This window comes from Rhizopus microsporus, assembly GCF_002708625.1.
Source record: "Rhizopus microsporus ATCC 52813 unplaced genomic scaffold scaffold_15, whole genome shotgun sequence".
NCBI lineage: Eukaryota > Fungi > Mucoromycota > Mucoromycetes > Mucorales > Rhizopodaceae > Rhizopus > Rhizopus microsporus.
In genome coordinates, this window is record NW_019671930.1 from 686039 (window position 1) to 713919 (window position 27881).

Below are 27881 nucleotides of genomic sequence, written 5' to 3' on the forward strand. Positions count from 1 at the left end.
AAGCTAAAATTATTCATTTTTTTCATGTTTTAGGTAAAAAGGGTAGTTTTGTGCGACGCGATGGTAAAAGATAGAAAATTTAGCTATTTCTGCAAAATGAATTCCTTCAGCTTTTTTACACACACATACAACGAAGGATGAGACCTACTAACAAGACGCTCATTTAGATCATAGTAATAATAATCCATTGATTATATTCTGTTACTATCTATCCTCTTCTTATCACTTCAAATTCAGATTAATCTATTTTTAAACAAAAAAGTGGCCCAGGGTTCATTATTGGTTGACATTTCATTGTTAAAGGTACAATGTTTATTAAAGTATTTTATACGCTGTGCTTGCGAGCTCTTGCACTATTTGTTGCCTAAGGAATTCTATGATCTCTGAATGCTCTTTAAACTCAACCCTATACGAAAAAATGAATACGTCTTTTCTTTGTATTCAAAACAGCACATCTTACTTTTCATTAGGGCTACAGTAGATTGTCTCGACAGGGAGAAGCAATCTTGATGTGCTCGTTATAAAACATCCCTCCCACTTGCCTTCTCTTGCATCTTGTAATCTTGGAAAGTTCCAGTCAAAGGTAATATGGTGCTTTTCACAGATATCTACTACTAATCTCAGAATAGTCCCTAGTAAAACGTGCTCTAGCCCTGCACACATCACTACAGGCTGTCCCTGTTCATCTCTTCTGACGGCCAAAAAGTTGGACGCCATCCCTTCATATATCTTATCTTCTGAATCTATCAACACGATCTCATTCACGTCCTTTGGTTTATTCTCCTCCAAGTCCGCACGCTCACGTACCCATCGCGAATCCTTAACTTCAGGCGTTGATCTCGATCGATACTCAAGTCGCACCTTGACACGATCTTGAAGAATAGGATCAAGCCTTGTAAAGTGAGCGGCAAAGCGTGGCTTTTGCTCCTAACGCGTATAAACTTGAATAAGGTGCTTATGGTACCAAAAGAACTTACCTGGAAGGAATAAGCAATCATGACAGATACCTTGGTCTCATGCTCAGTGTTTATTTGCTCATAAAACGATTCAAGCCCTTTCTTGAGCAAAGGCACTAGTTTTCCTTTTAGCTCTGTTGGATCCTTGAACGATGCCATGGCTTGGTTGATATGGTCATCTTTGTGGTCCCACTTGAGCAAGGCAAGTGAATTGGTCAGTCGCTTTAGGTGTGCGTCGAATTCAACAATTGCGTTTCTTTCAAGTGTTCTCATACCAGTGTATGCTCCTCTAGGATAATTCAATATGAATTCATGAAATGTAGTCATGCCTGTTGTGACGCTATAAATTGCATTCTTGCTGTTTTCTAAAGGATTCGTCTGCTCAATAATGACTAGAATGTACACAGTCAATAAAGTAATAGTATTCCCATAGATATTGTACATACGTGATGTAGGTTTGCTCAAAGTACTTGTCATTCTATAAAATAGTCTAAAAGGTGTTGTTATTTTCGAAAGCCCAAGCATTCAAAAAAAAAAGAGAGAAGATGAGTCACTGTGTCACATAGTTTGCATAAAGAGCTTTTTATTTTTAATTTTTATCGTCGTTGCTTTGCTTTATATCGCGTACAGTTATCACAATACCATTTGCCTTTGGGTACTGTCTTCAAGTCGACACAGGCAATATGGAACCATTCGATTTCACACTATTCATTGTTAAATATAGTTCATATGTTTACATATAGCTTACATCAGCATTATCACAAGCAACCATTTCACCATAAGATACTTGTTGACAGTAACAATAAAGAGGTTCATTTGGATCAACAGACATGTCCATATCCGATCTACATTCAAACGTGTCAACTTTACTACTGTACACTATATTCTCTCTCTCTCTTTACGATTTTAATTTGGCATTTTTTCTTCTTGGCCATGTTTTTGATTTACTATTATTACTATTGTTGTTGTTGTTGTTACTGCTGCTGCTGCTTGCCTTTAGACGAACATCCTCCTTTCTTCTCTCTAACAAAAAGTATACATGAATATATGATAACCAACCCCATCGCAATTACTTTTAGCCGCTAGTTCTCTCTTCTCCAACACATCCTGATTCAATGGGTCCTTTGAGGCAGATAGTTTAGCAACTAAACTTCTTGATGAAGGCGTCAGTCCAGGAAGTGACACTATATGAATATTTCCACTCGTATTGGTTTCTTCAAATTTAACTAAATCAGCATCCAGTCGGTTACAGTGTTTCTCTACCTACATACACTGTTATCTTATCTATTCTCTCTCAGTCTCTTTATATATAAACTTACTGCTTCAACTGTGACCTTGGCCAGTGTCGCCTTTTCACTTGTACGTTTTGATGTCTCCGTCAAAAGATCTATCAATTGTTGTAGTTTTTCAAATCTCACATCAGCTTCAAATCTGTCAATATTATCAATCAAATCAATAGCCATTTGAGCTGTAGATACAACGGATTCTGCATTATATAATTTAGTGTGTGCAAAGATGTGAATATACAATGTAATCAACCTTGAGCATAGCCATCCATTTCTTTCAGTAAGGTAAAGTTCTTTTGAAGATCAAGCTGAAGTGCTTCAATCACTACATGTAAAAGGAACATATGTTTGTATATGTTAAAGTATATAAAAAGAGACAAAATTACCATCCAAGTAGTCGTCAATGTAAAGTAGGCTGTCCATCAGTTTATAAAATATAAAAAAGAGAGAAAAGAAACAATTTATGTGCCTGGAGGTAAATGATATATCATGTGATCTACTGTCTATGCTTTTATTGATTCGTAGAGGAATCAATAAGATAATACTTATTCTTTTTCAACAATCACGAAAGATTAGACAGAGGTGAAGGCAGAAGATGTATATTGCTTACAGTGTAGAAAGAGAGAGAAAGTTGCCAAGACTATATATTGCTACTTTCATCCTGTTAAGTTCTCCTTTATAGGGAAGTTACACAGCCCTTTATCCCCGGATCTTTTTTCTTTTTATTTCTTCCTTTATTTAACCATGACCACTTCCAAACTTATTGCTTGCGCTTTATTTATTACAGTAACATTGATATTACTTGGTTACTATAGCAACAAGCACAACAACATTAGCATATCATCAGAATCACACAACGTACCATTTGTTATTTGGCCATTTCAACAAGATTTGGTGACAAAACAGAGTCTCTACACACCCTATACAATATCACCAGATCATTATGTTGCAGCGATTATCGAAGGAAAGACAACTGAGGATGTTCAGGAAGTGGTTAATTATCTATCAAAATATCCTTATATCCAAGAGATCTATGTGTACAATCGTACTGGCATATCTCTTGGTGATAACAATAAGGCAAGCTCGTATATTCTGCTGTTAAAAACATGAATTGACTTTGTTTATAGAGATTGAATATAAAAGAAAGTACGGGAAAGACAAAATTTGAAGCATGTGTCGACAGTCGATTGAATCGATGCTATTTCCAAGACAACAGTTGGCTTAACCCTTATATGGATTCATTATATACACATGCAGTACGACATCCCGATCAATGGATTGTGAACACAAGGTTATCTGATACGATAGATACAATGACATGGCGATTTAGAACAGAAAGGATACATACTGGATACGCTGATCTGCGGTATGGCGCGTTTGTATCCAAGGATCAAGTTCAACAGTTTTTAGACAACAGTGCCTTCGATCATACGAACGATGTTCATTTTGCTATTGGGCTTGGTCAGTATCCTTATATCATATCTAATCCTATCACCACAACAGGCAATAGTCAGTTTGAGATGATAGGTGATAGTAAAGATAGAGAACAAGTAGCAGGTCAAGTGGTAAGTGTGAGACATTGAGAGAGAGATAAATTATTAAAAAAAATCAGTATGACGCACTTTTACTACTTGATAAATCCAGTACACAAAGAGAGAATAACGGAGAAGCGCAAGTGATGGATGTGAAGAGTAGTTGTATAAATGATCAGTGTTTATTTATTACAAGCATAGATACAATACCCCCTATACCACCAGTGACATTTGATTTTCAGTATGCCAATATGATATCTTATGAGAGCGTATTCAACAAACAAGTGCATTTACCTGCCAAGAACACAATACTTTACCATTCTTATCATAAAGCAGTTGATCTGGATACAGAAACATGCTGGTACTCTTACAGAGGTAGTTTATATATATAACATTTATATGTGTACTCATAAACTATGCACAAAAAGTACCTAAAAAAGATGATTACTTTGGTCTTTATATGGTTGGAGACATGCTAGCCAAAAGGATTACTCTGTACACCTCTGAAACACTGGATTCAAATGATTTACAAGTTCATGTCCAGCATGAACTGTATGGATCATGGCAAGAATGCAGCATACGTCGATTTTCTCAGCTAAGCTATGGTATCAAAATAGACATTGACTGTACTCGACCTACTGTCAAATCAATTCGATTTGTCTTTACAAGGGATCTTCATCAGCCCTTTGAACTCTGCTCGATAGCACTCGATAATTTTTTTATTTAATAAAACAGAGTTACACACGAGTGGGTTCAAAATTAACTTTTTTTTTGTTTCTTTTTCACTTTTTATTATTTTTATTATAAATGCAATCCATCAAATGTGTAGTCGTTGGTGATGGGTAACTATAGCAACACATAACAATAATAAAGAGAGAAAGAATAAAGAGCTAAACCTTTTTTGTATAGTGCTGTTGGAAAGACATGTCTGTTGATTTCATATACAACAAATGCTTTTCCTGGAGAATATATTCCTACGGTGTAAGATTGATGTCATTTATTAATTAATGTGTGTTGTTGACAATGCAATTAGGTTTGATAACTACTCTGCTAATGTCATGGTAGACGGTAAACCTATTAATCTTGGCTTATGGGATACAGCAGGACAAGAAGATTACGATCGACTTCGACCTTTATCTTATCCTCAAACAGACGTCTTTCTCTGTTGCTTTTCACTTGTAAGCCCAGCATCCTTTGAAAATGTGCGAACAAAGGTATGTAATACTATAAATATATACCAATATATGTAAAATTAATCATATATAAAAGTGGTATCCAGAAATTAGTCATCATGCACCTAATATTCCAATCATCCTCGTTGGTACCAAATTAGATTTACGTGAAGATAGAGATACGATCGAACGCTTAAAACAAAAGCGTATGGCACCTATCTCGTACCCTCAAGGCCTTCAGATGGCTAAGGACATTGGCGCAGTAAAATACCTCGAATGCTCTGCTCTTACACAAAAGGGTCTCAAGAACGTGTTTGATGAAGCGATTAGGGCAGTGCTGTCACCTCCTGTGCGACCAAAGAAAAGGAATCGTTGTGCATTCTTATAAAATAAATTATTTATTGAATGATTGAAGCAGCTCGATCACCGGTTGCATATTCGCATCCCCTTCAATGACGATATCAAATGCGTTCAAGTAGCTGTCTCTGAGTGAATTGAAGTCATGATTTAAAAATCCAATGGTCAAGCAGATGGTATGGTCCACTCCTTGACTCATCTGTAAATCACCCAGACTGTCTCCCATCAGGATCACATTCGTTCGTTGTTCGATCAGTTTATGATAAGGTGATGTCTCTAATTGAAATTCTGACTTGTTGAATACGTGAATCAAGGGATCTTTGAAGCCTATACATATATCTTGTTCATCAAAGATCATCATGTTGCTCACAATATGCATATTATCAAAGTATAGACCCACTCTCTTCAGTATCACTTCAATGATGTTTCCAATACCTGCAGAAAAGACAAGAAAGGGAATAGATGCTTTCTGACATTCGGTCAACACTTGATCAACTCCTGGTCTTAGTTCAAGTTTAACTTGTTCTGTCATGGCTTCAATATCTATACCTTATGATTAGCCTTCCCCTTTTTCTTTTTTTGGTTATTTACCTTTTTTGGATATTCTTTGCTTTATAATGCTCTCGTGTGCCTCTGTCCACCACTGGATCATATAAGGTACCTTTTCATCATGCGTCATGTTTTGATTTATCTCGATTGGGTAATACTTGTTATAGATACGGGCTGTCTCTTGTTTATACTTTGATAATCATTAGCTTCTTTTTTCAAACGAATATGTCTAAGCCTACCTCGGGTGTCATCTTGTCATATCTAGCAGGAATACCGTGTGACGAAGAGTTTCGCTCTAATGCGTCTGTAGCCTTGTTTCTAATCCAATGACGTGACATAGTCATATCAAAGTCTACATAGACGCGTACATAATTAAGAAGACTTATTTAAAAAGTAGCTTACCGCTTATAAAATGTAGTTGACTAGGTCCATCTTTTAAGATTGTTGTCAATTTATCAATGACTACTGCCTTATTATGAATATGAACTGTTGGAATACGTAATAGTTGATCCACTATAGACAAGGTCAATTATCAAAACAAATGGCTTGACAATTGAGTGTATTACCCAAGTCTTTAGTTTGAACCATAATTGATGGAAAAAGGGAAAAAAAGGGTGAAAAGAATAGAGTGACTCACAACTTTTTTAAATCTAAAAAATCTTTTTCTAAATGCGGTTAAACATTGCTCCTCCGTTTCCTTGACAATGAAATACTAAATGTGCGTCTATACTATTTATTATAACTCTGGTTCTAATATAACTTCTGCCATCATTCCTTTCTTGAGATCGTTTGCCAGAATCTCTTCTGCTCTCGGTAAATCATCCGAAGAGACAAGCACGTTTGCGCTCTTGAATGTACTCAAATACAGCAAGTTCATGTGAGCAGCTAAAGGACGCGAGATGGACCAGACGATACCGCATCGATCGAGATTAGAACCAGCTAAATTGACCTGGATTACGCGGTACCTCGGTGATTCTTCATCCTGGAAGATATCTGCTTCTGAAAAGAGGTCTAGAATGGCTTGATTAGCGATGAGTGAAATTCCTTCATTTGATGCTGTATACGAAAAGAACCTAAAGAGAGAGAGAGAGAGAGCATTATTTGTCTTGTTCACATGATACATTTCCCAAATACCTCCTGCTATCACCATCAGGCGTGATCAGTTCTGGATATGACAAAATTTTAAGCACAGTCATGGCCCACTCTGACCGTAGATGAGGGTTCAATCCGACACATTGGAGTTCGTCTGTCAAGACTGATTTCTCGAAATCCTCCTCTTTCAAATCTTCTTGACTTGTGTGGCTATTGGACGGAGGCGAATCACCTAAATAAGACTCTAGCGAATCTTGATCAAATTGATATCCTAATTGCCCTAGCAATTCTATCGCCTGTCTCAGTCGTCTCTCCTTGACCTATGTATACAATATTATTTATCTTGAATCCGATTTTTTATTGATATTTACCAGCACATAGTCCGTTTGATACGTCGACATGTAAAAAATCGAAAATTTACCCTGCGCTAAGGGTTCAGATATGTCACTGATTCGTTTTCCACTTGCACCTACAACAATACAATAATTCAATTTCCGCACATGAGTCAAAGTGTATACCTTACCTTGTCCACCCTCATCATCCACCTGCAGTACTCGGTAAATGTCATTTGAATACTTCATATCATGACATTGTGTCATGGTCAGTGGTGGAATAAAGTCTTGATCGATCACCTGTTTATTGGCTACAATGGATATCTCAAAAGCATTTTCTGTGAATGAAAAAAAATAATTTAGGCTATGGCTCAAGTTAATCTTTGATGTTCTTTTAAAAGCTCGATTAAACTTACTCGTTCATGTCTTGAAAGAAACAAGCTTTGACAATGGCATGGGTGACGTGGTGTAAGTGCGATCTAGGGAAATGAAGTAACTTCACCTTGCATGGTAAAATGGAGATCATTGAAAAGAAAAGAAGAGATTCAAAAAAAAAGAGACAGAATTGGATTATTTATTCAGTTTGTGCAACTATAAACAAAAAAGGAAGGTAAAGAGCTATAATACATTATGATTTCTTTGCAGCAATCATGTCTCGTAAGATATGCCTTAGGTAAGTTTTGTAGATGGATATCGCACTGGGTGGTGGCTTAGGGTAAACTAAGCCTTGATGTTCGGCATCTTGTGACCTTGCATACCAAGTATCGTATTGGCGAAAGAACTCTGTATGCACATATAGTAACGTTTCTTGTACGACAGGGAAGAGTGATACAGTCCACACTTCACTATTTAATTGTCCCTTGACTTCAATGATATTGTCGTGCTGTTCTGCTGGCCACATCCTTGTTTCGTCATCAAGTATCAGTGGAAGAGAAAATCCTGAACCGAGTGACTGGTCACGAAGAGCACAAAATGAGTAAAGCGCCTGTAGGTCTTTAGGTGGTCTGCCAGGTTCGGGAGATGTACGGATATAGTCATGCTCGGCTCTAGCAGAATACAATATACCCTTGATCCATACACGATTAGGATCTAGCACGTCAATTACATTTTCAACATAGTTTTGGTCACTATCATACACATGAGCCCTTTTTTTTTGTTTGTCATTATTATTATTTGTCTTACCCTAGTGAACAGACAGAGATATCAAACAGTTGTTGTGCCCATTCCAGAAATTCACGCACACGTTCTGTCAAGACAACTCTTTTACCATCCTTAAGGACAGCCACACGATCTTCACATTTGGGTATATCTGCTTCTGGCACAAATCGTCCATTTTCGTTACCCACTAATCGTACTAGGGTATCATCTAAATCAAGTACAAGTGGTAATTTACGATGACGAACCAATTCATGTACGCAATCTTTCACATTACGCACCATATCTATCTGTCGAATTAGAAATCCAAACATATAGCCTCTATATCTATTCTATGGTTAGTCTCATATGTATCGTTTCTCTTTTTTTTTCTCTTACTCTGCTGTATCTCTTGATGGTTTGATATGCAGTTCCCAGATTTCTCCTTCTTGTGTCTTCATTTCAAATGATGCTGTCTTTCTTAAACCCGATAAATCTTTGACCCAAGCATGTTCGGGTAATCGAAAGATAAATGTAGGCTGAATATTTCTTTTAGCCAGCATCACAAAGACACCTCGAGCATGAACTCGTTGCAGCTCATAATTGGGCTCGAGCAATAACGTTCTCGGTTCAAAACCTTGGTACATAATCTCGTGTGTCTCGAGTTCAATCTCTGGCTGGGTATACTGTGGGTCAAGTCTAATTCGTTTGTGTTGGTGGATAGGTACGGATCTGAGTGATAGCTTGGGCCGCCACTCTTTGATACGAGGCAGGGGGTCTCCAAAGAGAATAGATGATGTTTGTGGTGACGGTGTTATGGTGGTTACTGTAGTGGTATCTTTTATATGTTAACAACAAAAAGACATTTTATATATATCATGTATTTACCTCGGTCTCGTTTTAAGGATCCATTCAATCTTTTTGGATCTCTCGCTTTAACGGTATTTAAGGAAGCGCTCAATTGATAAAGGGCCTAAAGTTATACAATGATCTGGGTTAATGTGACTCGCTTAGAACGTTTTTCTCTCTCTCCTTTTTTTGATGTTACAGTTTTATCATTGCCCATCATAGTGGGTCTCAGGTGGTTTTCTTTTGGCCTCGATGGGCCATTCAGCATATTAGATAAATCCATTTATATATATATCAGGGCAAAAAAATAGTAAAAGAAGGGGGAAAGAAGAGGAAAGGGGGGAGCAGACAACACGCGCTTATATATACTGAATAATAACAAATTTACAACAAAGAAAAAAAAAAAGAAGGGGTACGAAGAAAAAGGGAATTGGAAAAAAAAAAGTTCGGAATTTGAAAGCTTTTTAGGTGAAATAAAGTGGTAGAAAGAGGGAAAAAAGAGTGGGAGGGGTCTGATGATCCTTGCGAGGTTTATATAGGGAGAGCCCTGTGACTTTCGACTGGGTTTTATTTTACAAGTTTTCAATTGAAATTTGTCTGTAAAGAATTACTTGTGTGCCAAGACGAAAAGAGTTACATTATTCAAAGCAAATATGAAAAGAAAGTAATCATCTCAAAGAAAAAGAAAAAGACAAAATACTGCATCATTTTAGTTTTATTTGATATAGTTTCTGAATAGCTTGTTCATATAAATAAGGTGAATGATCCATAAACATGGTACGAGAAAAGACAATTTCCGAAAATCTAGCGTGCACATCATCACAACGACTGAGACGCACCTTTCCATTCTCTGTTGTGATCAGGTAGACAGTACCTGGAGGATACATCTTCTCTGCATTCATATCAGCACGCATGGTCTTGATCATTGCCCAAAACCACTGATCTTCATCATCATCTTGTTCTTCTTCTTGGCTCTTTTTCATTCTCTGCATCACTCTCGATATGATCTCTTCTGTCACATTTTCTTCCGCATGAAGATTCCTCGCAACGTTTTTAAAGTCCTGGAGGAGACCTAAACTGAGGGAGCTGACAAAATCGTAGCCGTGTACGACGGTGGTGACGAGTCCCTGGCAATAGTGACTGAGATCGAGCGACATGACGCCAGGAGGACCATAGGCGTAGCAGTGTATGGATCGGCCAGGCGGCAGGCCGGACTGTAACGATGTTGTGAACTTGGCGCCCCTCTTTTGGCTCCAGAGGACCGTGAGCAAACTGGCAACACCTCCGCCCAAGGAGTGGCCACAGAGGACGAGACCATAGTCGGGATACATTGTCATGCCTTGTCGGATCTTTTGGAATACTTTGCCCTTTTGCTTGGCCAGAAATTGAGCGGCCTTGAGCATGCCGCTGTGCGCCATGAAGACTTGGTCGGTTGCGGGCACGGTGAATTCGGAATAATCAAAGCTGAGATCGGTCAAGAGGTCGCTGAGGCCTAGAGTACCTCGACAGGTCAAGACGATAGCCTTGGCTGTATGGTCGACGGTGACGTAGTGCACGAGTGCGTTTAGTGCAGAGTTTTTCAAAAAGGGTGAAGGGTCGGTGTAGGTCGATAGCAGGATGTCTTGAACAGAGTTGTTTGTGTGATGAGCAAAGGCATGGTGGTTTGGGTGATGGTCGTTGGGTAATGTCGCGGGAATATCGCCAATACCTAGGATACGCATGAATGATTCTCCGTAAGCAGCGCTGGCGTATCTGATGAAATGTGCAATGGGGTATAATATCGGCATGGAATTACATTTTTTGGTTTCGTCGCAATAAAATTGAACCGGTATCGAAAACCGGCGCTGGGTATGGTAGGTGGAATAATAAGATGGGGGGGCATCTTCGTTGAGCTTGAACTGAAGGACATGTCTCTGTCTTTCTTCAGGATCTTCGCCCACGTTGGCTTCCCATAATAAGGTTGAGGGTATGGTTCGTCGCTTATAAGTGACATTTTGAAGAACAGCAAACGCAGTTAACGCCTTGGTCAGGCCAGTCAGGACAGCTATTCTGCCTGCTTTAGCTAGATCAAAGTCTGGGTCATGTAGGAACTCTTTGTTGAGACGTGTGATGATATAAGCTATTGCGCGTGATGTTTCATTGGATCCAAAGATATTATCGAATATGCGCACTGACTCCTCAGCTGCCTAAGCCAAAAAAAAAAAAATGTATAAATATAGAATACAAAAATCAATTAGGGTGTACGCGCAGTCTCTACCTTTAAAGTGGACTGAATCGTCCGTGAGGTAAACTGGATACCAGAGATGGTCAAAAGTTCAGCCAATGAAAACGTATGGCTAACCCAGTCCAATCCTGCATTGGTATATTTCTCTAGTGTTTTTATAAATAGATTGTCTTGGTCGTTTGAATGTAAATGCTTTGCAGTAGAAATAGCATGAGTGATAGCGTTCCTGGAAAGACAAAGGGACATCGAAGTGCCATATTTGGCTGCACCAAAGATAGTATCCACAAGTAAAGAAGAGCATTTTAATGATACTCGCGTAGCTAACGACACTGTGGTGACCATACTCGCTACATTCTGCGGTAGTAAAGAAGGTTCATGATATGATATGACTGAGGATTCATTGTTTTTATTTGTTGGCATATAAATTTAAAAATGAGAAAAGAAAAGAAAAAAAGAGAGAGAAGGGGAGAACGGAGAAAAATAAATTTCCTTTTTATAAATTTAAATTTGGTTGGGGTTCCTGTTTCTATGGTAATATATATTTTTTACAAAAGAGGGGGGAGATCTGCACTCTATATAAATATATGAAATGAGTATTATGTCACATGAGCCTTACACACACATTCAATGGGGTCCCTTTGAAGTTACAAAAAGTGGAGAAATATGTTCTCATGACTTTTTGTGTACATCATTGTTACACACAGTTCTTTTCTCTATTTTATTTTTTTTATATGATATTGGTACACAAATGATACGGCGAGATGACTATAGATCCTTCAAACCGGGACTTATATTTCCACCTAGAATACAATAAAAATATATTCTTATACTAAAAAAAGACAAGTATTTTGGGTGACGATGACGACAGGATATTCATCAGTAACCCCAAAAGCATCACACATTCGCCATCTTTTGGTTTTTGTGCCAGCGTTGTTACTGCCGGTCGTTCCTATGACAATAGGATTTGGCTCCGCTCCGGCCCTGGATGTGGTTTCCTTTTCTGTATCAAAGTTCTTTTTGCATTGATTGGAGGGAATGCAAAAGTGCTACCAATCCCTCAATGGCATTTGAAATAAGTTTTTTTTTTCGACTGTTGGCTAACACGACCTATTAGGGTTAAGCTGTATCTCTTTTTAGGACGCATATTGAATAGGTCCTAAAAAATTATTGTTTTATTGATTCATGTGCTTAGCTAAAGATGTTATTGTAACGTGGTTGTCAGTGTTTTCCCATATTTGTCAGATATAGACTGTGAGAAGATCACGATTTATATTATATAGTGAATCCTTGGTGAAATTATAAAATAACCCAAGCATATGTACAGCAGGAAGGGAGCATAATGTTTACAATCTAAAAAGATGTCTGCATAAATCTTCTTTTTTGAACAGTGATTTTCTTAAAGAATAAAGCCTCTGAACTGAATGGGGTTGCCAATGTCGGGATTTGGATGCCACATGGTACCAATAGTAATAGAATAACATTTGAATGTAACGTATTAAGATTTTAACTTACAGTTCCCCAAAACCAGGGGAAGAAGATTATTCGGCGAATGTAGCGGATGGATAAAATCTGATAGTAAAGAGAACCATGGAGGAACATCCCATTTAGAGTTGCCTAAATACTCTACAAGCCCTTTTCGGCACAGTGTAAACCACTGAACGAGTAGATTCGTGTACCCGTTTTGCGAAGAAGCTTGGTCGTTCTTTCTTCATTGATGCGTCATATGTATAAATAGATCATTTTCTCTTTTCATACATCGTTTCACTCTTCTTTCTATATAAAATAGGATTACAATGCCCTGAAGACAACTCTTTTCACAGTAAAAGGAAATATATTTAATAAAAGAATTACAAGACCATTGTCCGGAATAAACAAAGACTTTACACAAATATAGAATGTCAACTATAATGAATGACTTTGTGTACCCCCTCTTCAACACAGGATAAAGAGTAAAAAAGTACTTTGGCGTAATATTTGAACTAAATGAAGGACGAGTAATGTTGACATATCTCGACTTTTTAGACTTTTGCTTGATAAAATGTCGAAGCATCTTTAAAATGAAAAAGAGTTGTTTCAAAAGAAGGGGAAGTTGATGCGCTTAACTTTGAAACGATGACTATGAGACAGCTTATTGTACTTGTCTACAATAAATACATATTTTCAGTAAATATATTTGGTCCATTTTGTTAAAGAGGGAAAAATGATTATTTCTATTTTAGCATTTTAACTGAATTAATGACCACCACACAAGAGTTCATCACTCAGCTTGATCAACTGACACATGCCGACAGTTTAGACAAGGTCCTTGAATGCATTCAAATACCTCTTGGCTGGCTTAAAGTCACAGAGTCACCACTAACGGCATCACAACAATTAGCTCTGGTTCAACACAAAGCGTGGAGAAGACACTTGTGGCATCTTTTTCACACGATCTTGCCTAATTGGACTTTTTCGTTAAGCCCACATAGAGAAAAGCTACTCTCGACCTTGTGGCTTCAAGATCAACGGCCTGAGATCGGCGCTGTGATGGCCAAAACCAGCTTGACAGTTTTATTAGAGTGCATTGCCCAAGAAGTGCCCTTGGATACCCTCGAAGCCTATACAGCTGGTCTAAAGCATGTCACACTGGGTGCATATAAGTTGTATCCTTCCCAGATAGAACACGGTCAAGTTGACCTGTTTTGCACTTTGCTCTGTTCTGTTCCTGGTCGACTTGTTAACGCGTTTGGTGGTCACCAGCAGAGCGAAGCCTGGTATAGCGACAAGCAGTTTTATCCAAAGTTGACCAAATTGGCTGCACAGCATGCATCGCAATCAGTTGAATTCACGTCTCAGTTACTCTGTAAGATGATACGACAAGGGTATGAAGGTATTTAGTAAAAAAAAAGTCTTGATCTACCAAAGCTTGACGTGAACATTCAATAGATAGTGTTATTGCATCCACCATTCCGGTCGCCATTCAGTCATCAGACGCCTTCCCAGCCATCTTTGAGCGCATGTACAATACGTTATCCTCGTTTGATACTGTTACCAAATCAATCCTGCACTATGCGCTCACTCATCATATCCGTGCTCATCAAGTCGCATGTATTTTGTTCACATCGCAAGAGCAGGCACGCATCAAGGACTTTCTTATATGTGCCCTCGTTCGGCTAGCCAGATGGAGTTTAGCAGATCAAACACTGGCCAGACTAGCAACTGCCACGGCCAAACACGCTGGCTTGAATGATTGGACTGAATGCACAAAGCAGGTGGTTCATGCTTGGTCAGATACAGTCTTTATCAAGCATGCATCATTACGAGAGAAAAGATGTAATTAAAAGCTTAAGGGAATAACGTGATAATATTGAACTTTATTATTATAGATGTATCTACAAGCGTTTTGGTTCTTTTGAGCTATTTGGAGGATGACGACATCAGATACCATATTATGCCAGATACCCGACTCATTCGAAGCGTCACGTTCTACTTGGATAGCGGGGATATAGAAACAGCCAAACTAGGAGCTCTTGTGGCAGAAGCAACGTCGAGTAGAATAGATAAAGAGAATGCTTTGAATATGGGATTATTAGATGAGGATAAGGAGTTACAGGCGCTTAGACAGGTTGTATTCAAGACGGAAGGTAAAGCGTATATGTATATGTGACAAGGAAACTGATCGAAGTCATGTGGGTATTGCTATTAGAGGATGATGAACAGAACAAACAAGTGGTACCTGTTGCTTCTTTTGAAGAAGAACAAGAAAATACAGACCAGGAAGAAAAAGAAATGGAATTGGATCCAGACGCCGCTTATCACCCACAAGATGACAGTAAGCGTAGTTCATTTTTTGTCATTATTACTTACTCTTTATCTCTCTGTCAAGGTGATGATGAATTTCAGGCTTATGCCATGGAGGATGAATCGGATGATGAAGGACTTCGACGTGATCAAGAGTCCAAAGAGATGTCTAAAAAACCTGCGTAAGAGCATGTATATTTTTAATACACAAAAGATTCTAAGGGGCGTGTGCGACATGCATATAGGTTTGTACAAGATTTGGTTCGGTATCTTCGTCATACAGAAGACCCGGTCAGTCTAAGGAATGGGTTAAATGAAGCAGAAGCGATTATCCGAAAATCAATAGGAGTTGGAACAGCTCTAAGTAAGTATATGAGAGGTTTTTGGAGGGCCATACAAAGAGATGGTAATAATGATTTATTAGAGGAATGCGGACAGGAACTAGCAAAATATCTTGTGTATTTTCCAGAGACGTACGAGATTGAGGACTTTAGACAGTTGCAACAAGATGCGCTTCAAGCATTAATAGTGGGTGCACCAGATGTGGTTACAGGGTAAAGAGTGACTGATTGTTCTGTTTTGATATAATGCTTATACTCATCAGGTACATGATTGATCTAATGTATGATCGAAATACAAATATGGGGCAAGTACAAACCATACTAGCCTCGATTGCGTTGGCTGTAAGAGAGTTGGCAGGATGGGTGCCTACAGATAAAACAAAGGGGGCAGAAAAACAGATAGATGCCTTAGCAGATCAACTGGGCGTGTCGTTATTTGTTTCTAAAAGAATAGAGCTTGAAAGGAATCGACCCAAAGCACAAAAGAATCGTCTAGCTGGGCTAGCAGGACCTGTCTTCTTTTTCCCTTTACTCGTCGGATGGTGGGAAGGATCCCAAGGCCGATTGAAGTATGATATATAAAATGTACATGTTTATGTACTTACTTGCTGTATAGGTACTGGATTGGAAATAATCCCAATGTAGTTGAAAGGTTCATCATGACCTTAAATATCATTATGCACAGTTCAAGTAAGTTGCTGATATAGAGGAACATAAGGCTGAGACTCACCACATTCCCACTTCCAAAGCAAATACGCCCGATAAACGTCGTATTGTCAGAGAATATTTTGAATTTGCGTTTTCTATGCGATATTATCAAGCTGCTCAGTGTCAGAAGGCATTACTCTTAGGCATTGAAACCATTCTGAACGTGAGTTACAAGAGACAAGAATCATTGCTATTTAATGACTTTATGAGTGAATTGATCAATACAAAAGAATGGCTTGAAGGTAAAAAGAAATTGGGCTTTTATAGAGTGATGAAAGTTAACCGTGGAGAGTAGACATCATACATTCGTCTGTAGAAGACAAAATACAAATGCTAGCAGCTAAAATATTATTGCGATTAGCAGAAATAAACAAAGAGCAACTTTTAACCTAAATGAACTATTTAGGGCAAATGTAAACAATGAGGCTAGACAGCTGTAAACTATTATGACTATTTTGTATTCTTTACATCTTTTGCATTATTGCTCTGTGTAATAAGATATACTTTGTTTGATAACAATTGTAAATAGATTGAACTATTAAGAAACAGATAACCACCTCCTTCTCGCTTTGCTTTGAACCCTACTACAACCAGAGTGATAAATACTAGTGAGAATGGTAGGACATTACAGAGGTAAACAAATAACATAAGCTATTATGCTTAGAGACATTAGGGCAATAATGAATTAAGAATATATGGAAGCTAGAGAGTTGCATTCAGCCATTATGCAATGCATCATCACGCGTTTGCATTTTCAAAATTCATATTTCTGAAGGGGGTTATAAGCGAACAGTGACCTTAACCGCTCAAGACGATGTCAGTCAGGACATTTTTTAGAAAATGTCTTTGTACTTAGTTTTATATTTGAAATGGTCAGATAAGTCAATAACTTTCGAATTAGATTCCTTATAAAAAGCTGAAAACTATATAATGTCGTCACTGATGTTATTATAATACATTCATTGTTGCCAGATTGATTATTATTCTTATCAGATATGGTAGATTCATATTAAACTCGCCAAAGGAATTAAGTAGCTACTATAATCATGAAGAAAGGATGGATTCTGAAGAAGAGAGGAAGCTGATGAAGTAACAACTGCTGATGCTTTTTGCCCAAGCTATCTCAACGGCCTTTTCGGAAAATGGGGCTGTCTTTTCACAATCAATAGCACACATCGACTGCGTAACTTGAGAAAGCAAAAAAAAAAAAAGAAGAAGAAGACGTAGCGCTGATCCAAGAGCTTATTAGAGGAATAGGTTGTATTCTTAGAAGACATGGATCCAATGTTATGCTACTAGAGGAGGTTCGGGACATCAAATATGTGTCCCAGTGTGTACTCTCCTTTGAGGGACATTTAAACTAGTACCAAATTATCGGTCCTTCGTTGTTTGTCACTGTCTTTTAAGGTATGACATACAAATGATTTAGAATCAACATCCAAATACAACTAGTACCAACCAAAAATGTTTGAAGACCGAGACGACCAACCACGTCCAAAGAAGGCTCTGGAATCGGGCCCTAAGCTTTAGATGTATTCTCACGTCGTTAAGAAGCACTGGCTCTTACTCTGAACATTTTACATGGCAGCAAGGAAAGTTCAAGATAAGAAATACAAATCCTCATTTAACCCTGCAGAAAACCTCATGACGGCAAGTGAAGTTTTTAATTAAAATTAACCTAGTCTTGTCGTCTACACTTGCTCAAAATTAACTGCATTTGCTTAGCGATTAATTTGCCACGTGTTTTATTCTTTGGAAGCCTTTTTGTGTTATTTGTGTGATAAAGAAAGAAAGAGATAGGAAAGGGTCTTCTCTCCGTCATAAAACTTTTTTGTTCTCCTCCTCTTCTTTTTTATTCCGGTGGAGCTTAGAGGTTTTTTCTTCTTTTTTTATTTATGACATCCACCCTACCTGATTCACCCATTGCACTTTCATTGCAAGACATAATTTCTTTACCAACAGAAGCTGAACCACTATTAGAGTTACTTAGCTATGACCAGATTGAGTCAATTGAACAGACTCTTTTAAAAGTAAAAAAGAGAAAACGACTTAAAAAGGAAGCTGTCAAACATATGGATTCAGTTGAACTCAAGGAAGGCATTGAATGGATATCATTTGTTTGCTCACATAATCGAACTGTGAAACGATACTCAATACGCATCGATATTCACCAAGTGTCAGATTTAGATATCATGGACGAAAAGTTTAAAAATGAAAACTGTGTAAGGTTTATCTTTTTTCTTTTTTCTGTTTATTTAATCATATCTAGATTTATCCTCGAGCCAACGTACAAAAGGATCAATATAGCGGTAACCGATGGGCGTATGAGACAGAGTGCAACATCTTGGGGTGGAAACTAGCTTGGCTCAATCAAGAGGAGATTGCGGGAAAACGAGGATTGATTCAGCGTGCGGTAGACTCGTATCGTAATAGATATCCCAGTATGCGATCTCGTCGTGTCGCTCGTCAAGAAAAGTTAATGAATGGCACACTACGAAAACGAAAGTCGAGACAGATTGAACCGTTGCCTAAAACAATCATGATGGATGAACAGGGACAGAGGATAAGGATCAAGATCAACCTCGATACAGTATCCTTGGATGATATCAGTGATGAGTTTCGTAAGGCAAATTGCCCTTTTCCGAGAGCCATACATGCACCTGCCAACGGAAGCATTCGATGGATAGAAGAGTCAAGGTGTAACGAAATCGCTTGGAAATTGGTAAAAAATGAAAACACATTTATTAGGAAAAGCAAATCTAATAACCTATCGTGTACAACAGGCATGGTTGAACCCTAAGCATTTGGCAGGCAGAAAGAACTTGCTTCAGCGTACACTTGATCTCTATCGCAACAAGTTTGTCCCAGATCTTTTACCGCGTAAACATTCAAAGCGACACTTTCCTCATCATGATCTTTATCAGCTCAATTTCTTAGATGGCTCATCTTCGTATTCAGATAGTACCCTTTGTACACCTAGTCCCTCACCTCAGAATGACCCCAACGATTTTTTTGATGAGTTCATGACACTTAACAACTAATTGCGCAAAAAAATAATTTATTTGTACATAATAAACATTTTCTTGTATATACATTCATTGGGTTCAATTCATACCACATACAGCTTAAATGATGGATAAGGATTAGTTTTATTGGTTAAAAGTCTCGTCCCTAATCCATGATATCCCTAGACACACCCCTATACACCCCTCGTGATTTTTTTTCTTGCCAACGCGAAAATTGAGGTGCCTTTGATTTTTTTGTACAAATACTATTGATATGGTTCGTTCAAAGAAGCAAAGCACGCCAGAAGTAGAAAAACTAGTATCCAAGTTCTTTAAAGAAGGTAAACTATAACTTTTTGGTTTGCTTAACTTGTTTAAGCCACTCGAGAAACAAAAAGTTTTTTTTCTTTTTCATTCATTCATTTTGGAATGAGAAAAAGGAGAAAAAAATTTTATGTCAAATGTGTCCCATTAACTTTCTTTCATCAAGATGGTCATCAGATTCAAATGAAAAAGCTACATTGGAAGCAAACACCGCTTCCAGAGACTGTACAAGTTAGTCCTGTTCTTGTAAATATTAGATTATGCTTATAAAGAGTTGTTGTCTAATATCAGTCTATGTCTACTTTAGAACAAGCTACGTCAATTGGCACTCGAAACAAAGGAAAAAGAACAAGAAGAAGAAGAGGAATCGACATTCAAGATTGACCTTGCTGAAAAGTAAAAAACATATATATTCCTGCCTGATGAGACTAACAGTACGCGTGTTTTTGAACAGTGAAAAGATCGAAAAGGTGCGCAAGGAGAACATGTTTGGTGAAGAAGTAACGGAGTCCGAAATGGACATTATTCAAAAACGCGTTGCGCTTCAACAACGTCAGTTTCAAGAATTTGAAAAGAGAGAATACAAGCGTAAATCGAAAAAGATCAAGGGAGTTTATGATCACTTGACAGATGAGGAAATATCTGACATGCTTGTCGATTGTGGTCACGACGAGGTAGGTAATGTAAACACTGTAGAGACACACCACTCACCTTTATATATAGGAAGAAGTCATCGTTCGTCTTACCCAGCCTAATTATCTCTTGGATATTCGTAGAACGATCGCAACAAAGCATGCGCCCGAAGTCGAAGTGTCTCGTATGTGTATCCAGGGCAATTTAGATGATCACTAAACTTTCTTTTATAGGTAATGCTATGAGTGAAGAGCAACTGACGGCTTATAAGCAATTGTTAAAGAAACGTTCTGAAACTTTAAAGAAGACCACTAATGATACCGCTAAAAAGTAAGTCTAGTTTTTTGTATGATTGAACTTGTTTATTAAAAAGATAGACAGACAATACCGTATGTGTGGCCGTCTTAGTTTAGACGAAGCCATCCGTCAAGCCCAAGATAACCAGGATAAGCTCGACAAGGCTTTCGAAGGCTGGTCTCAAGCTCGTATCCGTGCTTACTCTATGATCAATGAAAACCCAAACAGTTACTATTACCGATTCAATGCTCCTGGTGAGGTTCAGCGTAAAGGTCAATGGAGCGCTGAAGAGCGCAAGCTGTTCTTTAAACGTCTTAAGGAGGTCGGTGCTAATGGCCAATGGGGTATTTTCTCCATGACAATCCCTGGCCGTGTTGGTTATCAATGCTCCAATTTTTATCGTCTACTCGTCGAGACGAACGAAATCCAGGACCCTAATTACGTGTTGGATGAAAAGGGCAAGGCACATTACTTGTTTGACAAGAAAACAGCAGATGGTAACGTGGAGAAAACGTTTCGAACACATAACAAGCATGGCACAGGTCGTGGTGCTTCATCCTCGTCACCCACATCATCTTCAGGCACAACAAGAAAAAGAGCTAGAGCAGCACCCGTGGTTGCAGATAAGAAAAAGAAAAAGAAAAGAAGAACAAGAAACTGGGGAAGCGACGATGATGATGACGATGAAGATGACTTTGAAGACTATAACGATGACTCTGGTACATTCACAATGAGCATGCGAACGACAAGAAGAACGCGTAATCAAGAGCCTATTCAAGATATACCGAATGAAAATGAAGGCATGGAAGAAGAAGAGGACGAAGAAGAAGAGGAGAATCAATATGATAATCCTTTACCTGGCTTTTTGGATCCTATTACGCTCGAAGAAGTAGTCAGGCCTGCCATTTCAAAATATGGTCATGTCATGGGGTAATAAAGAAACAAAGAAAGAAAGAAAGAAACTATGAATAACACGCTGTTTTTAGTTATGACAGTTGGGTACGCTGCTTAACAAATTGGGAAGGCAAGAAGAATATTTGTCCCTTGACCAAGAAACCTTTGACAAAACGAGACTTGGGTAAGATAAAAAATGAATAAGGAAACATAGATTAACACTGAATGATAGTCATTTTAACGTATGAAAATATTGAGGAATACAGAGACAAAATCATTCAGTAACTAGAAGACGAATGAATAAAAAATAACGTCTTATTCATTTTATACTTACCGAGGTGTTAAGGAATGCACTGCCGCTATGGACAGTACATTATAGTCGGGAATACTGTTAGTCTCTTGAAAGGGAGAGGGCTTTCATTGTCATGTTTTGATTTGTACACAAAGATGTGGTATATATTTAATGCACTGTTCATATCACGATCCCACACCGTACCACAAGATCCACACTTGAGGACATTTTGTTCTCAGCAATAGATATATTGGTAATATGCTTGGTCGTACACTTATTACAAATCTGACTTGTTAAAAACTCGTCAACATAAACACATTCAGTCTCCCTGTTACATTGTTTGATTTCTTCAGCAATACGTTTTGTATCCTGAAATGAAAAACTCTTTCTGTTTTAGACACACTGCACATCCTATTGTGATCCACTTTTATTAAAAACTGACGATCAGAGTAGCAATTTTCATAAAAGTAATGGATAAGGATATTAAAATGGCACAAGATGGCCATGAATCATTAACTAAACCCCTGGAACGGTGATCAAAGAAGTAATGGTAAAGAGGGAAGAGGAGAGGCACAGTCTCTAGTTCCACTTGTATGCTGAGGAAATAGCAGAATATATTATTCGTATATATATATGCAGCATGTGTCTGGTCGATAAATTGAAAGCCTTGCTCAAAATCACATCCTTGATCAAGACTATCATTTCTATTGCTTCCTCTCAAGGTAAGAACGATGTTACGGAAGGTTCTGTCGCTATACTCAATAGAAATAACTGCAGCAGATTCTTCCATTGTTGGCAAATTGTGAGTGCATCTATTGCCTTCTTCAATTAGCCTCATTCTCATCAAAGGATTGATGATAATGTAGGATGTCTCGCTTTCGGTAGAGTCATCTTTATTAGATATACACTCTTTCCGGAAAGTAAATTCGCCTGTGATCGAAAATAAATGCACTCAATGGTGAGAACAAAATTCATGCTATACGAAATGTAAATTCGTCGTCACCAAGAGTATTTTCCTAGTACCAGCCTTGACATCCATGGATATACTGTATTTTCAAAAAATAATGAGACTGAATGTCGTGCTTTCCAAATTTAGATGTCGTATTGAAACCATTGTAATGTTATCTGAGTAATTACAAATACAAAAAGAATATGGCTCACTATCCCATTTGACAGTATTATTAACCGGTGGGCTGTCTTGGAGTTGAAATTAACTTAATATTAGCAATAGTCCTCTTTAGTCTCTTGTAAAAGTTTAAATTCTTTATTCATATTTGGCAATGCATATTCTTGAATGGTCACGATATAGATTGCTTCTATTTGATATGATTTCTTTATCTCAAGTGCTCGATCCTGAAGCTTGTTTGGAAAAGAGCCCTTTTTTTGCTTCTTTACAGCAGTTATCAAATGTCCCTCTGAGTGTTCAAAGATTCACCAATCAAAACTAGCCTGTCCTCATGGTCCTTGCTCTGACTCGCTTGTCCCGCCCTCTCTGCTCTCTGGCGTGTATCTGGAACGTTCCCCAATAGTCTCTTCTGATGCCCTGGGTTTTCTCTGTCCTCCGTTCTTTTTTTTTTTTTTTGTTTAAACTATCCTGGGTAGTTATCGCTACCCTCCCCAGAATGCACCTTGGTGGTAAGTAAAACTAATATTAGGATATGTGCTCTAATACTAACATACTCTTTCCCTCTTTTTCTACATATACTCATTATCTCTCTTTTTGACATGATGTCGTTTTATTCAAACGTATTTTTCTTTGTCGTCTTTTTACGTAAATATTTTCTTTTATTTTATGACAATGTTTTATAAAATCAACGTCAATAATTAATAAAAATACAGTATCCTCATTGCTGATGCTAAAGCTCTCATGGTTACTTAATATCTTGTATGTATGACGGTAAATACGTGCGAAGGGATTGCACTGGGCAAGCATAGCTGAAAAGTTTCTTATAATCTCGAAGTCCAGATTTTCATTCCTTTCTGAAGGGCGTGGCAATGGGAATATTCCCTGTCCATGCGTTCAATGTTCAATAGGCGAAGGGGAAAAAGCTGCGAAATTTATGCAACGAGGTCTGCATCACTTTCTGTCTCTGTACCTGATGGAGACTTCGTTTCCTTTGTCTCGCCGAGCTCGATGTCTACGACGCGTGACTACAACTTGTTCTCTACATGTTTGGCAAGCATCATGTGCTGAGTCAACTGGTAAAAGGTGACCTGGAAAGATGTACAGTTGGTAGTAAGTGCGGTAACGGTATTGTTGTTTATGCACTAATGCAAAATCAAACGTTAGTAAGTAGATCCTAGTGCAATGCCAAAATGGGATCAAGGTCCAACCTATGTATTCAGTAATAAAAAAGTGTAAACAAAAATAAATAAATTTGTGGGAACTTGGTAATTTATCCCTTTTTTGTCCCTCTTTTTTATTATTTTTACAATGCAATACGATAATCATCCACTTTTAATAGCTGAAATTGCCAGTATTCTATGTAGCTTTGTAGATACTAAGGACCTCTTTAGTCTAGCATTGACTTGTAGAGTGTTTTATCGATTTGCATCTGAGAGGCTCTGGCGAACGCTAAATCCAACTTCACTTCGAACGTTACGTAAAATTAAAAACACATTGGATAATAATACGGCGTATAATAAACTTGTTTGGAAATTTAAATGGTCAGCACGAGAAGAACATAGCTTAGAGCGACTCTTTTTCAAATCCTTTTTGTTTCCTCACCTGAGGGAACTTGAATTTTCCAATGCAGCCACGCAAGACTATATCGTCTATCCTATGATTGCTGCCTCTAGTCGTTATTTACGCTCGCTTAATCTGTCTCAATGTTACTGTTTATCGAGTGATGCAATAAAACCTCTTTTGCACATGTCACCGAATCAACTAGAATCACTTGTTCTTTATGGCTGCGGGAAGATGGATGCTCAAATGATGGTCGATATCATTCAACGGCACTCAAGTACTTTACAATGTATCCGATTGACAGATATAAACGACGCCATCTTGGATGCCATTGGACAATGTCTTCACCTCACCGACCTTGGTCTCGAGCACTGTACGTCATTGTCGAGTACTGCCCTGACAAGGTATTTTAGGAAAGCACCACAACTGACACACCTCCGTATGCGTGATATCAGTCAGTTGACATCTCATCATTTACGATTAATTGCAGATTCAAGCAAGTCGCTTGTCTATTTCGATATGAGCGAATGTAATCAAGTGAATAGTAGCGATGGATTCTTTCGATTGGCCATAGAATGTACATCACTAGAGACGCTACTACTTGCTTACCAGACAGGCGTGACCAATCAAGCAATGCAGGTAAAAATAAATAAAGGAATACGTCTGTCTTGAGCATTCATCGATTTTCTGTACGATATGTATAGCTCTTCCTTTCTCACTGTCCCTCTTTAAGACACGTGGACGTATCGGGCTGTCGATTACTCACTGATCACGCTTTTTTGCTGAACGACAATGACCTCCAACTTGAAACATTGAATGTCAGTGGACTTGACCTTCTCACATCGGACTCTATTCATCAGTTATTATCGAGACTATCGCGCCTAAAGGAGTTATGTTTGGGTGTAACTTATGATTTGGATGAAGCAGATAGAATCCTCGAAATAATTAATCATTGCGAAAAGAAGTTCTTTATTGATATTGAAAGATATTATACAATTTGTAGAATAAACCATACAGACACGAACATCCCAACACATCCTCATCCTCGACTAGTCCATCTACCATCAACAGATATTTCCTTACCCTCTGCTTCCACTTGGAACCTGCCTAGCCTTCAATAAGACGACGATATATCGTACATGAAAAACAAAAAATCATTCTAGCATTATATGTTTATTAGCATTTCAATCACACTTGTAGAATAATAATAATAGTAATAAGTAGTAGTAGTATATGATTATTATGAATAAAAAACTTTTTCTTCTTTTCCCTTTTTCTAAGCGCTGGATTCATGTATGGAATAAACAAAGAATAAGACCCAGGCAACTAAAAGAGCGGCAACAAAGGAACCAACGATAGGATAACTTGTCCATCTGGTAGGTGTATCGGTGTAAGGGTCCATGCCCTTGGAGGTATATTCGAGTTCTTTGTCGTTAATTTCTTGCATACGCATCGTACGAATGGTACGTCTGACTTCGAGCAAGTTACCGTAAAACTTGAACTGATTAGCCCAGAGGGCGATAATCAAGACGAACCCAATAGCAGCAAGGATGATGAAGACGAGCATGACATTGACGTAGCTCTGATTGGCAGTCTTGTCTTGAACGACACCTACGACCACATCCAAAATCGAGGTGCCTACGTTATTGGCACTCTTGTAGATTCCCAGACCAGTACCGATATATTCAGAGGGCAAGACCATACCAATAGAGGTAATCATGGCAATAGGACCAAAGGCCAAGGATATGGAGTAGAAGACCATGCCGACGGTAGCATCCACGTAACTCCAGCCAAGCAAACCTGAACTGAGGATCAAGAAGACGGCAGAAAGCAATAGGATGAGAACACGACAACCATAATAGTCCATGATGAAGCCAAGGATAGGAGTGGCGACAATAGGCACGACTTGAGATGCACTTGCCTTGTAACCAGCCAAGACTTTGTCGCTACCAAAGTGCATGATGACCAAGTCGGTAGAGATGGTTTGGAAAGAGGACCAGACGGCAGCGTAGATGAATTCGATCAAGATGATGTGCCAGAAGATGGTAGGGAACTTGAAGATGGAACGCCATTTGAATGTTTTCTTTTGCTTCAAAGCTTCACGTTCTTCCTTTGTTAGGGTTACTTGACCCCTAAGGTGACGCACGACAAGGGCATAGATTAAGTTCATGATGATGGAGAAGCCACAAAGGATGAATGAAAGCCAGAAAGCCCAGACCCAGTCACCTGTGGCAGAAGCGACTGGGTTCGCAACGAGTGTACCCAAAAAGGTCGAGAGACGACTAATGGATAGCTGAAGACCAATAGCAATAGATAAATGCTTTGTACGGAACCATTTGGACAGTAGAGATTCTTGCATGGTCACAATCAAACCACTACCAATACCAAAGACCACACGAGCAACGACCATGAGAGCGTAAGATTTGTATTTGGCAGCAAGGGCGGTCAAGAGAGAACCAAGAATGATCATACAGTTAATTGCCAAGGTACCCCAGACAGAACCAAACATGTCAATGAAGATACCGCCTGCAATAGGGAAAATTGTATTGATAATTGAGACAGAGGCAGAAATAACACCATATTTCGTATTAGAAATGGCTAATTCCTATAGTTTAACTTATTAAAAGACCATCCATATAAAAAAAATGAATGCTTGTTTACCTTCACAATGGATCTTTTCATGGCTGATAAAGCACTAGCAGAAAAGTGTGATCCCACTGAGATGATATGTTAGTTAGGTAAACTATTGTATATCGTGATCTTACAAGGAAATAACAAAGCCGTGACAAGGGCAATGATCTTAAACTTCCAGGGAGCATTGGCAAGGGCAGTGTCGCCTCCATAAGTCTGCTTTTGTTTCTCATTGTCTATTGACTCAATGGCTACTTTTTCTGAATTCGTTTCTTGCTTTTCTGTTGTATTCATTTATAATAAAGAATAAAAGAAGAAAAAAAAAGAAAAAAAGTATGATTATCTGATCTTGTTATAAGAAGCGGGTTGATCGGATACACAATTATCTGATTTTTTTATATTTACTCTAGTGTAATTCGCTCTTTTAAGAAGAAAAAGTGGAATGGTTCAAACATGTTTAGGTGTAACTGTTTAAAACGGGAAAGATTAAAATGGAAATACATTTGTACTTTTTGGATCCCAGGAAAAAGAAAATATCTATAAGCAAAGATGTAAAAGAAATAAAGAAGACATCGCTTTTGAAAGAGATAAAGTGCATTGCTTTTTTTCACACTTGGATTTCCCAACAACCCTTGCGTGGAATCTTTAGAAAGAAAGAAAAAAAAAATTCTTTCTCCTATCGTAACACGTATTACACAATTTAAGCAAAAGGAAAAAAGAAATAGCAAGCAAAAAAAAAAGAGTTATTATAAAAATATATACAACACATGGACAAAAATATATATATACATTGCATACAGTTGGGTT

The 27881-nt window shown here is 38.2% G+C and overlaps 14 protein-coding genes across 14 annotated transcripts in view; 6 read left to right on the plus strand and 8 right to left on the minus strand.

The window, feature by feature from the left end:
* Positions 1 to 26: 26 nt before the first annotated feature.
* RHIMIDRAFT_261692 (uncharacterized protein) lies at positions 27 to 1533 on the minus strand. Its single transcript, XM_023611556.1, has 3 exons — positions 1403 to 1533; positions 978 to 1348; positions 27 to 927 (listed from the first exon to the last, which is right to left on the minus strand). The coding sequence occupies exons 1-3, from the start codon at positions 1431 to 1433 to the stop codon at positions 457 to 459; spliced, it is 873 nt and encodes a 290-aa protein (XP_023463832.1). The 5' UTR covers positions 1434 to 1533; the 3' UTR covers positions 27 to 456.
* RHIMIDRAFT_261702 (uncharacterized protein) lies at positions 1510 to 2673 on the minus strand. Its single transcript, XM_023611557.1, has 7 exons — positions 2629 to 2673; positions 2496 to 2567; positions 2276 to 2442; positions 2030 to 2219; positions 1859 to 1979; positions 1705 to 1801; positions 1510 to 1660 (listed from the first exon to the last, which is right to left on the minus strand). Exons 1-7 carry the CDS (start codon positions 2663 to 2665, stop codon positions 1553 to 1555), a joined length of 792 nt encoding a protein of 263 aa, XP_023463833.1. The 5' UTR covers positions 2666 to 2673; the 3' UTR covers positions 1510 to 1552.
* A 310-nt stretch (positions 2674 to 2983) lies between these two features.
* RHIMIDRAFT_261704 (uncharacterized protein) lies at positions 2984 to 4522 on the plus strand (the record flags this gene model as incomplete). The annotated part of the gene is made up of 4 exons (XM_023611558.1): positions 2984 to 3319; positions 3370 to 3807; positions 3855 to 4149; positions 4203 to 4522. 4 exons carry the CDS (start codon positions 2987 to 2989, stop codon positions 4499 to 4501), a joined length of 1365 nt encoding a protein of 454 aa, XP_023463834.1. The 3' UTR covers positions 4502 to 4522.
* Positions 4523 to 4581: 59 nt separating this feature from the next.
* RHIMIDRAFT_205941 (uncharacterized protein) lies at positions 4582 to 5334 on the plus strand (the record flags this gene model as incomplete). The annotated part of the gene is made up of 4 exons (XM_023606866.1): positions 4582 to 4616; positions 4684 to 4755; positions 4808 to 4988; positions 5044 to 5334. The coding sequence occupies 4 exons, from the start codon at positions 4582 to 4584 to the stop codon at positions 5332 to 5334; spliced, it is 579 nt and encodes a 192-aa protein (XP_023463835.1).
* Positions 5335 to 5340: 6 nt separating this feature from the next.
* RHIMIDRAFT_285730 (HAD-superfamily hydrolase) lies at positions 5341 to 6440 on the minus strand (the record flags this gene model as incomplete). The annotated part of the gene is made up of 5 exons (XM_023613309.1): positions 5341 to 5846; positions 5895 to 6042; positions 6092 to 6204; positions 6255 to 6338; positions 6419 to 6440. 5 exons carry the CDS (start codon positions 6438 to 6440, stop codon positions 5341 to 5343), a joined length of 873 nt encoding a protein of 290 aa, XP_023463836.1.
* Positions 6441 to 6588: 148 nt separating this feature from the next.
* RHIMIDRAFT_240237 (uncharacterized protein) lies at positions 6589 to 7802 on the minus strand (the record flags this gene model as incomplete). Its single annotated transcript, XM_023609335.1, has 5 exons — positions 6589 to 6925; positions 6987 to 7264; positions 7316 to 7413; positions 7468 to 7640; positions 7693 to 7802. The coding sequence occupies 5 exons, from the start codon at positions 7800 to 7802 to the stop codon at positions 6589 to 6591; spliced, it is 996 nt and encodes a 331-aa protein (XP_023463837.1).
* On the minus strand, positions 7791 to 9824 carry RHIMIDRAFT_261713 (uncharacterized protein). Its single transcript, XM_023611559.1, has 5 exons — positions 9459 to 9824; positions 9299 to 9383; positions 8810 to 9248; positions 8459 to 8758; positions 7791 to 8403 (listed from the first exon to the last, which is right to left on the minus strand). Exons 1-5 carry the CDS (start codon positions 9540 to 9542, stop codon positions 7905 to 7907), a joined length of 1407 nt encoding a protein of 468 aa, XP_023463838.1. The 5' UTR covers positions 9543 to 9824; the 3' UTR covers positions 7791 to 7904.
* On the minus strand, positions 9801 to 11940 carry RHIMIDRAFT_315165 (alpha/beta-hydrolase). The gene is made up of 2 exons (XM_023614979.1): positions 11517 to 11940; positions 9801 to 11445 (listed from the first exon to the last, which is right to left on the minus strand). Exons 1-2 carry the CDS (start codon positions 11901 to 11903, stop codon positions 9964 to 9966), a joined length of 1869 nt encoding a protein of 622 aa, XP_023463839.1. The 5' UTR covers positions 11904 to 11940; the 3' UTR covers positions 9801 to 9963.
* A 1764-nt stretch (positions 11941 to 13704) lies between these two features.
* Positions 13705 to 16770, plus strand: RHIMIDRAFT_261725 (uncharacterized protein). The gene is made up of 11 exons (XM_023611560.1): positions 13705 to 14352; positions 14409 to 14795; positions 14849 to 15106; positions 15169 to 15294; positions 15349 to 15445; positions 15509 to 15627; positions 15688 to 15817; positions 15868 to 16173; positions 16221 to 16294; positions 16354 to 16554; positions 16608 to 16770. The coding sequence occupies exons 1-11, from the start codon at positions 13719 to 13721 to the stop codon at positions 16703 to 16705; spliced, it is 2430 nt and encodes an 809-aa protein (XP_023463840.1). The 5' UTR covers positions 13705 to 13718; the 3' UTR covers positions 16706 to 16770.
* A 1175-nt stretch (positions 16771 to 17945) lies between these two features.
* On the plus strand, positions 17946 to 19436 carry RHIMIDRAFT_261732 (uncharacterized protein). Its single transcript, XM_023611561.1, has 3 exons — positions 17946 to 18534; positions 18582 to 19034; positions 19096 to 19436. Exons 1-3 carry the CDS (start codon positions 18208 to 18210, stop codon positions 19351 to 19353), a joined length of 1038 nt encoding a protein of 345 aa, XP_023463841.1. The 5' UTR covers positions 17946 to 18207; the 3' UTR covers positions 19354 to 19436.
* RHIMIDRAFT_261739 (uncharacterized protein) lies at positions 19418 to 21804 on the plus strand. Its single transcript, XM_023611562.1, has 8 exons — positions 19418 to 19887; positions 19949 to 20037; positions 20096 to 20315; positions 20365 to 20458; positions 20508 to 20604; positions 20656 to 21501; positions 21558 to 21649; positions 21698 to 21804. The coding sequence occupies exons 1-8, from the start codon at positions 19825 to 19827 to the stop codon at positions 21748 to 21750; spliced, it is 1554 nt and encodes a 517-aa protein (XP_023463842.1). The 5' UTR covers positions 19418 to 19824; the 3' UTR covers positions 21751 to 21804.
* Positions 21805 to 21920: 116 nt separating this feature from the next.
* On the minus strand, positions 21921 to 22682 carry RHIMIDRAFT_261741 (uncharacterized protein). The gene has a single exon (XM_023611563.1). It carries the CDS (start codon positions 22545 to 22547, stop codon positions 22188 to 22190), a length of 360 nt encoding a protein of 119 aa, XP_023463843.1. The 5' UTR covers positions 22548 to 22682; the 3' UTR covers positions 21921 to 22187.
* A 1509-nt stretch (positions 22683 to 24191) lies between these two features.
* On the plus strand, positions 24192 to 25564 carry RHIMIDRAFT_240243 (RNI-like protein; the record flags this gene model as incomplete). Its single annotated transcript, XM_023609336.1, has 2 exons — positions 24192 to 25082; positions 25148 to 25564. 2 exons carry the CDS (start codon positions 24192 to 24194, stop codon positions 25562 to 25564), a joined length of 1308 nt encoding a protein of 435 aa, XP_023463844.1.
* Positions 25565 to 25719: 155 nt separating this feature from the next.
* RHIMIDRAFT_229488 (MFS general substrate transporter) overlaps positions 25720 to 27881 on the minus strand; it is a gene marked incomplete at its 3' end in the record, with an annotated part of 6299 nt that continues 4137 nt past the window's right edge. The window contains exon 6 of the mRNA XM_023607641.1: positions 25720 to 26526. Coding sequence (XP_023463845.1) covers positions 25720 to 26526 — 807 coding nt within the window. The remainder of the gene's footprint in view (positions 26527 to 27881) is intronic.